The 12,099-nt window shown below is 40.3% G+C and overlaps 1 protein-coding gene across 2 annotated transcripts in view; it reads left to right on the top strand.

Annotated features, from left to right (window-relative positions):
• The window catches only part of kremen1 (kringle containing transmembrane protein 1), a 125,367-nt gene extending 116,430 nt beyond the window's left edge, over positions 1 to 8,937 (top strand). The window contains exons 8-10 of one of the 2 annotated variants that reach the window (XM_055920391.1): positions 277 to 459; positions 3,204 to 3,288; positions 3,510 to 8,937. In XM_055920391.1, the coding sequence (XP_055776366.1) occupies positions 277 to 459; positions 3,204 to 3,288; positions 3,510 to 3,669 (428 nt within the window). In that variant the 3' untranslated portion in view covers positions 3,670 to 8,937. Of the gene's footprint in view, positions 1 to 276; positions 502 to 3,203; positions 3,289 to 3,509 lie in introns of both variants that reach the window. The other variant, XM_055920390.1, reaches the window with a different exon arrangement.
• The last annotated feature ends 3,162 nt before the right edge of the window (positions 8,938 to 12,099 follow it).

Raw genomic sequence — 12,099 nt, 5'->3', positions numbered from 1 at the left:
AGTAGTACTGCCAGATGAAATTGTTCCAATGATAATACCCACCAGAGGGATTTTTTTGTGCTAATTTTGGTTGCAATGAGGACTAAAAGATAAACCCGACATCCGTGTCGAGGAGCAGTAAATCGGTGGCCAATGCTGCTTGCAATTGCGATCAGCTGCGTTGGTGAATTTATCATGTATTGATGGTTTGACAAGAGATCATCTGCCAATAATCTACAGGCCGATCTTCGTTGCATTAGGCCCATGGAAACATTGTATTTGTTGTTGTTGTTTCAGCGCTGAGAGGCCTGGACACCAGACCTATGGATGAGGATGAGGAGGAAGAGGAGGTCACTAGTACAGTGAAGCCTGAGCTTAACGGCGTAACGGAGAAGTCTAACGGGAGCGATAACGGACGTTCCTCTCAAATCCTCTATGTGATAACGTCCAGTCCCGGTAAACCGGACCACAACATGCCAGGTCAGTGGGACCAACCCAACGGGACCAACGGACACACCTCTAGTATGTAGATACCAATATTGTTGTTTTCTATCTATCAGTTACCAACATCATATCTTTCTACTTCTCTGGGTTTCTAATAGAGCTTTCTACTATGACTCACCTCTATTGATACTGACGTTGCAACGTCCTACCTCTCCATCTCTCAGTTACTACTTGTTTCTTTTTTGTACCTTTGGTACTGTTTTTTTAACGTTCTGGGGTTTCTCTTATGTGTAACCAACAGCGCACCTTTCTGGGCTTTCTAATATGTGTAACCTACATCATACCTTTCTGGGGTTTCTCTTATGTGTAACCAACAGCCTACCTTTCTGGGGTTTCTCTTATGTGTAACCAACAGCGTACCTTTCTGGGGTTTCTCTTATGTGTAACCTACATCATACCTTTCTGGGGTTTCTCTTATGTGTAACCAACAGCGTACCTTTCTGGGGTTTCTCTTATGTGTAATCTACATCATACCTTTCTGGGGTTTCTCTTATGTGTAACCAACAGCGTCCCTTTCTCAGGGTTTTCTTATGTGTAACCTACAGCGTCCCTGTCTGCCTCTGTGGTCTCACGCTGGTTTTGATTGGTCAAAAACTGTATGTTTTACAAAAAAGGTGTGAGACCTGTTTGGTTATAGGAATATATACTGAACAAAAATATAAACGCAACATGCAACAACTTCTAAGATTTTACTGAGTTACAGTTCATATTAGGATATCAGTTAATTAAAATACATTCATTAGGCCAGAATCTACGGATTTCACACGACTGGGCAAGCTCGCAGCCATTGGTGGGCCTAGGAGGACATAGGCCCACCCATTTGGGAGCTAGGACCACTCCCTGGGGAGCCAGGCCCACAAAATAGCTTTATTATAGACAGAAATTCTCCTCAGCACCCTCTCAGACGATACTGCAGGTGAAGAAGCCAGATGTGGAGATCCTGGGCTGACGTGGTCTGCGGTTGTGAGGCCGGTTGGGCGTACTTCTCTAAAACGACTTTGGAGGTGGCTTATGGTGGAGGAAGGAACATTAAAAACAGCTTTGTTGGACATTCCTGCAGTCGGCATGCCAATTGCACTGCTCCCTCAAAACTTGAGACATCTGTGGTATCGTGTTGTATGACAAAACTTTACATTTTAGCGTGGCCTTTTATTGCACAAGGTGCACCTGTGTAATGATCATGCCGTTTAATCAGATTCTTGATATGCCACACCTATCAGGTGAATGGATTATCTTGGCCAAGGAGAAATGCTCACAAACATGGATGTAAACAAATTTGTTTAAGCTTTTTGTGCATATGGAACATTTTCGGGATCTTTTATTTTCAGCTCATGAAACATGGGACCAACACTTTAAATGTTGCATTCATATTTTTGTTCAGTATATATTAAAATAAAAAGCATGAGCTGGCGCACACCCAGAGAAAATGCTTTAGTGTAGAGGTGCTGACTAACGGTGAATAAACTGTAAGCTATGAAAACAAAGAGAGTCGCACACCCCATATTTATAACCTCCCAGTAATTTTTTGGGCATTAAGGTTGAACCAAAAGATTACATGTAACAAAAACATTTAATGAAATTGGAAATATTTTAATATATAGGTGAAATTAAATTAAACAATGTATGTTGACGCTAATGTTATACTAATGCTAATGATAAGAATGGCATAATATATTCAATATGCTGTGTGCTATTGTCTTTTAACAGTTTCGCTCAATTCATTCTGATCAAGATAGCAGTTACGATACACCCCTCACTATTGACATTGGTTGCACTAGTTGTCTACATAACCTGGTTCAAGCATTCATGACATTACCCTGAAGAAGGCACAGTGATGCCGAAACATTGGTGTTTTTTTACCCAGTAAATTACTGGGAGGTTATACTTAGATTTTATAGCTGGCTGTTCAGTAACAGATGTGCACCAATAACGCAGGTACTAATATTTTACCATCTGAATCGGTTGCGATAAAGGCCTTTAGGCTAACGTGTGCCGGTAGATCAAGCCTTACACTGAGTGTACTCTTTCCCGACATAGACTGAAGAGGTGAATCCAGGTGAAAGCTATGGTTCCTTATTGGTGTCACCTGTTAAATCCACTTCAATCAGTGTAGATGAAGGGGAGTAGACCGTTTAAACAAAGAGTTTTATGCCTTGAGACAATTGAGACATGTTATTGTGTATGTGTACCATTCAGAGGGTGAATGGGCAAGACAAAATATTGAAGTGCCTTTGAACGGGGTATGGTAGTAGGTGCCAGGCGCACCGGTTTGAGTGTGTCAAGAACTGCAACACTGCTGGGTTTTTTACTCTCAACAGTTTCCCGTGTGCATCAAGAATGGTCAACCACCCAAAGGACATCCAGCCAATTTGACACAACTGTGGGAAGCATTGGAGTCAACATGGACCAGCCTCCCTGTGGAATGCTTTCGACACCTTGTAGAGTTCATACTCCGACGAATTGAGGCTGTTCTGAGGTCAAAAGGGGGTGCGACTCAATATTAGGAAGGTGTTCTTAATGTTTTGTGCACTCAGTGTATAGTACTGTACAAATATGGTGTAGATGTGCCAGACTGTTTTTAGTTTATAGATCCCTTTTATCTCTTTCTGGTCAGGTTTCTCCACGCCTGTCTGAGAGTCTACTCAAGTGCATAGGGTGCTTCTTAACTGGTATGTTTTCTTCTAAACTGCCTGATTTCAATTGTGTTTCTGTGTTGACAGTGTGGACCATCTACGCTCTAGCTGCTCTCCTGACTCTGACAGTCATAGCCATGGTGGCTAAACTACTACTGCATATTACAGTGAAGTAAGTATTACATTTTACGTTGTTTGATGTAAATTATGGACAATAAAGTTTTATTGTACGAATGCCTCAAAAGTGTAACCGAAGTGTAGTTTATTGCATCTAATGTATTTTTAACGCTGTGAGAGCCCCAGCCAGTGGAATATGTAACCTAATGTTACTATTCTCTCTTGCCATATCTATTTCTCTCTCTTCTCCCCCCCTCATCCCTCGTCTCTTTCCAGATCTCCCAACATCCCGACCAGCAGTGGTTCAGAGAGCTGCAGCGTGCAGAGTGCTGCGTCCGAGCCCTGGATCATCTTCTACCGGCCCTCCACCATCTCCCTCTTCAAGAAGAAGCTAAAGAACCACCACGGAGACCTCAGCCCTCTGGTGGGCAACTAGCGAACTGCAGTCTGGTCTACTAACATCATCACCATCATGTACCAGGGCCTACCGTACCAGAGCTAGTTACAGAGCTAGCCCCTCTACCAATGAGACTCTATGGGGTACTGAGCTACAAAGCTAACATAATCACTAATGACTGATTCACTGACTCACTGAGTGACTACTACCAAATGGCCCAAGAGCCAAATCCCTAAAGGGGATCCAGACAGGGCTGTCTGTGTCTGCTGTGTACAAGGCAGGAGAGGAGGGCAGCTATACAGTGTGAGGTGGATGTTTTACTGTAGGGAACTCATCTTCTATGGGTTCCACTTCCATCGTTCATGGATGTCTGAGAGCATTGGAGTCCTCCTCTAGAGACAAGAGTTGGCTGGGGCCAAAGCAAGTAGTTTCCATAGGACTCCTCCAGAATGCGGGCCTTTCATTGTAACTGTGTGCCGGTGGGGCACAAAATGTCTGACAATCTCTCCAAATTCGCTAACCTGCGAACAACTGAGGGAGCCATGCATATTCCCTATCAGTGACTGTCATAGGTGTCTCACAGAACAAGTGGTTGGATCACAAGGGGTCAGAGTAAGGCCTAGATTCAATCAGATCAAGCGTTAAACAGCGATATCTGATGTTTTGGTGGTGTCAGAGGTGTAACTGTTGGAGCAGTCAAATCGGTTAGCAGGTGCTCTTGACCATTGTCACAAAGCCACACCCGCAGCTCACGTTAGAAGTTCAGAACGAGAAAGTGTAGGCTATCTAGAAATAATGACACTCAAATTAAAAATCATTAGACGAAGAAGGCGTAATCGAGGTATAGATCACAACTCACATTCCAGTGTTCGAACTTCTAAAGAGGGCTGCATGGGATTTCTCTTAATGCGACTCCGTGCAGCCAATGGTAATGTCCGCTTTAGATATAATGCCAGGAGCCACTTGTGGATTTGAAAGTTCTAAAGCAGTTCCACCACAGACACTGCTATCTCTTCCACACTGCCTCTGGAGGAAACTGTATTAAGAGTCTCTCCCATGGCCGCTGGTGGATGAGGGATGTGGTTTCATTAAACAACTGCCATTTAAAAGAGTGTTTGAAATGCTCAGAGGTACTCTCTCATCCGCTCAGCTGTGGTTCTTATCTTTCTGGTTTAACTATGTTTAAGTGCCTTAAGGATCTTAAACAAGCCTGCTAGGCTTCTTTCCCCCCCCCCCCCTTCTCACTGTCTTTGAGTCTATTGCTTGTGATCCCCACCCTATGACAGACTCGATGTCGATGGGAATTACTGTAGCGTGGGCGAGACTTCATTTTTGTATCTTTTTCTTTCTATGTGCTCTTATGCATAGTCTTCTTGGACATTACTGAACATATTGCTATCGTTATGTTGCCATTTGATTACAAGGAGGGGGTAAATTGTGTTGTATATTGCGTAATTCAATGTGGGGGATGATGATGATGACATATGTCCTGCTCTTTCATTTTGTCTCGGCAAAGCAATGGCAAAGTCCTTCAAAGTCGTTTTTGTACTTACTCATCAACTGCTACTTAGCTCGGAGGTTGGAGCACTTTTTTCCCCCTGTCTTCAGCAGCAGATTCATTCCCACATTCAGAGGGCTCACTAGACCCAAACAACCTCTCTCAACGTACAGCTAAAGCACAAATAATGTGGAATGAATGAATGAAAGCACTCGTGATAGTCCACTGTGCAAGGCAAGCAGACTGTTGCAGTCCGGCGTGTTTCTGTGAGCATTGAGGACACGTGAAAGTTCACTATGCATTAATGTGCCCCTTGAATACAGCAGGTTGGAATTCCATAAAGAGAGGTTGAACCATAGATGAAATATATGTCAATATATATTACATTATACTGTGTATGTATAATAATGTTAGAATTCTATTTCTATGGCTTTGTTTTTCCCAACAATCTCAAACACAGTGAAAGCTGATTAATCTGGTCCAAACGTCAATGCACTTAAATTTGCCGCTACTTGTATGGTGACAGATAAATAGTACTTAAATCCTGCTTGGCTCTTATTTACTCTCGAACCAAAACCGTTTGAAACTGATGATAGGAGATTTGCAAAGTGCAATCTTGACATTGAGAGCACTTGCAACAAAAGGGTAAAAGATGATATGCAAAATTGTATGGATAGATGACATTTCAGGTAGTGTAACTTGGTCAAAAAAATAATTTAATTTCACCTCATTTTAACATTCTGTCATAAACAGCACATGTTCAACTACATAAAACAACACGTTTTCCAACCCCAAGGGGTTAAAAAAAATACTATTGTGAGTGTCAATAAAGTGCCATTAAAGTAACAGAGTTGTATATACTCTAGATGACCGACAAGGGGGCGCTGTTTTGAAGCCACCGCACCTCCATTTTGGCACTCCCCCACTTTTGTAAAAGAATTAAAATAAATTGGAAGCTATGGATATGCATTTATTAATGTCTACATTTGTTTTTGTCACATTTATTATATTACAGACACCTTAATGCATACTTTTACATAAATGTATGTTTGCTAAACATAAAAATTCTAAAGGAATAAATAAATGTAAAAAAATTCCTTAAAGTATAATTTTTAGAAAGCACTGTTACTGTCCCCACTACAACAACACAAATACTTAAATAGATACAATTTTGTCTTTGAAACATTTAATTTCAATACTGTAGAATTCCATTCATTCCTATGGAGGACTGCTTTTCTGAGGAGTGCCAATATGGCCGACTGGTGGCTTCAAAGCCTTTCGTTTTTCCAATACATAGCATCAGCAATCCAGAGTTTATATACTTCATTGACTGTAACAGGGTTGAAGTTCTCAGCTTAAATCAGCCATGCTTTTGATGACCTGTGACAGAGGGAATGGAAGCTTGTTCTGTGCAACAGGCCAAAAAGAGTTGACCCAGCTCACCTGCCTTTACACTATGATTTGACTATTACATGTTACAATGTTTCTTTTGAAAAAATAATTTAAATAGTAATAGTTTCACTAAATTAAAACGAGATTTCAGTTCACGTAACAGGGTTGACCTTAAAATGAGTGGCAGACGTATATTAATCACTAATCACATTAAATAAATAATAATCTTCAGAAATAACTCTGTCAAAGCAAGAACATAATTAGGGCTTTACAATGATGGTGAAAACATAATGACATTTTGTGGTTAAGTGGGTTCAAATCTTCCTACAAGTCAGAACAACATGACAAGGTGAAAGTGAAGATTTTTTTTCAAGTGCAGATTTTTTCATTTATTTCAACAAAAATTGGATTTATTGAATTGTCCATGTGGTCTATATTAAAGGGCACTTCATTTAATATAACAGGCTTTTAAAATTCAATATTGGTGCGCAATTTCTACTTAAAACATCAAAGGGACCAGTGGTTGTGTCCCAAATGGCACCCTATTCCCAAACTATATATAGTGCACAACTTTTGAGTCACAATGGAATAAGGTTTAGGATTTATCGTAGGTGTGACTTAATGAAAGGGCCTCTAACTTTTCTTCTTCTCTACTCTGATGTTTGTCTGCTGGGTGACCTAATGTTGTATTTTGGCTGTCTGCTCATCTGTTACTCATGTTAATTATCGCAGTACAAGTTATGTTCAGTGCAGTTTGTGCTTAGAGAAAGGGAGACTGTGTGTGTGTGTGTGTGTGTGTGTGTGTGTGTGTGTGTGTGTGTGTGTGTGTGTGTGTGTGTGTGTGTGTGTGTGTGTGTGTGTGTGTGTGTGTGTGTGTGTGTGTGTGTGTGTGTGTGTGTGTGTGTGTGTGTGTGTGTGTGTGTGTGCGTGTGTACACATTTTACTATTTTTGTGAGTACCAGAAGTCCTCACAAGAATAGTAAACCAAAACATCAGAGAAGTCCTTACTTGTAAAAAGGCTATTTTTGGTTTAGGGTTTAGGGTTAGAATTAGGGTTAGGGTTAGAATTACGGGTTTGGGTTAGGAATTAGGTTTAGGGTTATGGGTTAAGGTTAGGGATTAGGGAAAATAGGATTTTGTATGGGAATCAATTGTTGGTCTCCAAAAAGTCCTCGCAAGTATAGTAAGACATAGAGTGAGCTCCAAAACCTTTGGGACAGTGACACATTGTTTGTTATTTTGGCTCTGTACTCCAGCACTTTGGATTTGAAATGATGTTAATTGCAGACTGTCAGCTTTAATTTGAGGGTATTTTCATGAATCGTTTAGAAATTACAGCACTTTTTTTTTTACATAGTCCCCCTGTTTTACGGGACAAAAAAGTATTGGGACAAATTCACTTATGTGTATTAAAGTTAAGTATTTGGTCCCATATTTATAGCATGCAATGACTACATCAAAACTACAAATTTGTAGGATGCATTTGCTGTTTGTTTTTGTTGATTCAGATTCTTTTGTGCCCAATAGAAATTCACGGTAAATAATGTATTGTGTCATTTTGGAGTCACTTTTATTGTAAATAAGAATAGAATATGCTTCTAAACACTTCTACATAAATGTGGATGCCACCATGATTACAGATAATCCTGAATGAATCGTGAATAATAATAAGTGAGAAAGTTACAGATGCACAAATATCATAACCCCAAGACTTAACCTTTCACCCTTACAATAACAGGGAAGGTTAGTATTTTGGGGGGTATAATATTTGATCACCTGATATGGATGAAAATACCCTCAAATTAAAGCTGACACTCTGCACTTTAACTTCATAGTCATTGTATCATTTCAAATCCAAAGGGCTGGAGTAGAGAGCAAAAAGAACAACAAATGTGTCCCAATACTTTTGGAGCTCTCTCTCTCTCTCTGTGTGGGTGTGTGTGTGTGTGTGTGTGTGTGTGTGTGTGTGTGTGTGTGTGTGTGTGTGTGTGTGTGTGTGTGTGTGTGTGTGTGTGTGTGTGTGTGTGTGTGTGTGTGTGTGTGTGTGTGTGTGTGTGTGTGTGTGTGTGTATGTCGTAATAATACCAACTCCATTTTCTCCCATGGTACCTCCATATATTTATAGTAATAATATAATCTGCCATTCATTCAAAATGTTACTCCGTACTCTTGTCATGATAACAAGATGAGCAGCTCTGTGTGATATGGAGACCAATGGGTTTTGGGGGAAATACAAAATATTGTTTTCATAAAAAATTGTAAATAAATTAGTGAAATTGTAATTTATACAGTAAATTATTATTATTTTGTATGTGAATGGGATATAATCTATGTTTTGTATAAGTTAAGTATCTTTGTAGTTTTATTTAAATGAATGTGTCCTGGTTGCTAAATAAATTCTGTATGCATGTTTCTTATTCCTGTGTCCAGCCGTGATTAGTTGACATCGTCTGTCACTTCGTCTGTCACACCAGCACACAAGACCTACCCTACACATTTTCAGCATACATTATATGGATATTCACATGTACAGTGTGAATACATGTGAACCACCAGTATCCCTGCACATTGATATAGTACTGATACTGACCTTATTGCATTCAATACTGGTGTGTTTCTATTTCTTGTGTGTGTTTTTTTTTCATTTGAAGTGACCCAGTAATTGATTCCCTGCTCTTCTTTTAGTTTAGAATTTTACCTTTGATATTGTCGAGGAAAAGCTTGCAAGTAAGCATTTCACTGTACTGTTTACACATGTTGTATCCTGTGCATGTGACAAATAAACTTTGATTGATTTTGAGGTGAGAAAATAGAATAATATCTAACAGTAGAGATGGAAAAGGGAATTGTTGTTTATACACATAGAGGAAAAGTATACTATTATACTGTAGTAGTACTGAAGTAAAAGTACTAGTACAGTGGATAAACATTATAGTCACAATTTTTTGGGGAGAAGTAGTACACATGAAGTACCTATTTACAACTTAAACTAACCATCCACAGTGCCTCCACTAAGCATCCATAGTCCTTTTGCGCCACTTCAGTCAGGGCTTGAAAAGACTGCACGGAGGGTAATTCAAGCCCTGTTTTTCTCCAAAGCAGCAGAATCCTTATCGTATGTCTGAAATGACTGCCAGACTCTCTCATGCTATCTCTCTGTAGATGCATAGAGACAGAGTGGTGGGTATTCGGAGTAGACCTCAAATACTACTCTAAATCATTTCAAATAATTTTGCTAAACTTGATTGAGCTAGCCAATTGCATTGCAACAATAGAGAAGTCCCAAAAGTGAAAACCAAGCAAATGCGGCACCCCTGGCACACCAGGCAGGCTAGGGCAAACGCTCAAAGTATTTAAAATATTTTAAATCCTATGTGAACCCAGGTATGGGATTGGGGGTGCCATGTTTGACCCATTGTCAGTCATGCAACCTGCAGATTTGGAAGAGTATGAGGTCAGAGATTCAATTGGAACCGCATAAAAAGTAAAAACATGAACGGATATATTATAATCTAAAACATTTGTGTAGGTATGTGTATTTTTTTCTTCAACTGGACTAGTGAAGAGGGCAAGAGGCTCTAGATAACTTAACTCAACAGGACTTGTAATTTGTCAAATAAAATTGCACACATAATTTGTTTTATTTTGAAGCAAGACTTACACTGTCACTGCATATCTAGTTTGAATCCGACAGGACACATATTTAGAACAGATAATTAACTTAAAGTGAGGCAGATCATTACATTTTTTGAAGGGAAATATGATGTACAACATGACCATGGATCAGGATATGTTACCATTGTGGAGCCTCACCCACGCGACAGGTAGCCTAGCAGTTAGAACGTTGTGCCAGTAACTGAAAGGTTGTGGGCTCGAATCCCTGAGCCAACAAGGTGAAAAATCTGCCGATGTGCCCTTGAGCAAGGCACTTAACCCTAATTGCTGGATAAGTGTCTGTTAACATGTAAAAAAAATCCTGTGGTGAAGAGTTGACCTGAATGTTTATTACTTTGAAATACTGTCATCTTGCCCCCTCTACTGGTGGCATGCATTTCTGCTCCATACCAGTTTACAACTGTAGGCTTAGAAGAATGGAAGAATGAAGACAGCAGCACACTCTACTAATAACTCAGAATAGCATGGAGACAGAGATAATGAGAGAGACTTGCTCTGTGAAGAAGGGAAGGAGATAGAGAGAGACAGAGAAACATAGTCTTTTGCTACCACACACACACACAGACTACATGACACCTCGCCTTGCATCAACCCTGACTGCTCTTTTCACTCCGCTGGTCCACTGGTGCTGCCTAGCTATTGTTAGGCTGTAACACTAGTCCTGTGACTCTAACTTACCCCTCTCTCTCGCTGTATATGTGACACAGAGACGTAGGAGGACTTTTTCTCCCTTCTCTCACCACATAGCCAGTGTGTTTCCACCATCCACTGGGTCCCTATGAGATGGCCATGCAGGCCATGGCCCTGTCCCCTGTTCCTTCTATCACCTTCCCTGTAGCAGAGGCCATGAGAACAGACTGGTGCCAGCTTCCCCCTCCGAACATGAGACCTAGCCTTTAATTAACACAACAATAGAGACAATGGATCCGGGTGTTCAGTTACCATAGAAAAGAGAAAAGGTTGGGTCCCAATCGATGAACAGGCAGGAAAACTGCCACTTTCTGCACTAAAAGATAAAGAGGTAGAAGAAGTCAGAAACTGGAGTAGGATAAAACCACAAATAGGCTAGTGTGTGTGTGTGTGTGTGTGTGTGTGTGTGTGTGTGTGTGTGTGTGTGTGTGTGTGTGTGTGTGTGTGTGTGTGTGTGTGTGTGTGTGTGTGTGTGTGTGTGTGTGTGTGTGTGTGTGTGTGTGTGTGTGTGTGTGTGTGTGCGTGCGTGCGTGTGTGCGTGCGTGCGTGCGAGTGCGCAATGTGTTTACAGGTCCGTTTATTTTCAGTTTTGTGAAAACAGAGCATTTATCAAACATAAAACAAACATTGGTGTTGAACACTAACCTACTGTATATATAATCGTGCTGAAATTGCATCAAAATGAGTGAGACAAAATTTGACGTATTTAACTCAAATGAGAATCAAGCTTGCAAGTAAGCCTGTGCATGTGACAAATAAACTTTGATTGATTTTGAGGTGAGAAAATAGAATAATATTTAACAGTAGAGATGGAAAAGGGAATTGTTGTTTATACACATAGAGAAAAGTATACTATTATACTGTAGTAGTACTGAAGTAAAAGTACTAGTACAGTGGATAAACATTATAGTCACAAACAGTTTAGAGAAGTCGTACACATGAAGTACCTCTTTTTATCCATGTCCCACAAGTACACAACTTGAACTAACCAAAAACATTTTGAACGGTCATCCAACTCGGAATCTCTGGCATCTTTCTAGAGCTTCGACTTTCCGACCTGAAGATCACCAAAGTCATGGTTTGACCTCGTTTTTTCAGTTCCCAGTTGTCATGTGGTACTTTTTAAAAAATATGCCAGTTTCCAACTTGGGTCGGATGACCATTCAAAACACATTTGAGTTCCCAGTTGTCTTGAACGCAATGAAGTCGGACAT

Source organism: Salvelinus fontinalis, chromosome 4 (genome assembly GCF_029448725.1).
Source record: "Salvelinus fontinalis isolate EN_2023a chromosome 4, ASM2944872v1, whole genome shotgun sequence".
Taxonomy (NCBI): domain Eukaryota; kingdom Metazoa; phylum Chordata; class Actinopteri; order Salmoniformes; family Salmonidae; genus Salvelinus; species Salvelinus fontinalis.
This window is presented reverse-complemented; position numbering and strand designations above follow the sequence as displayed.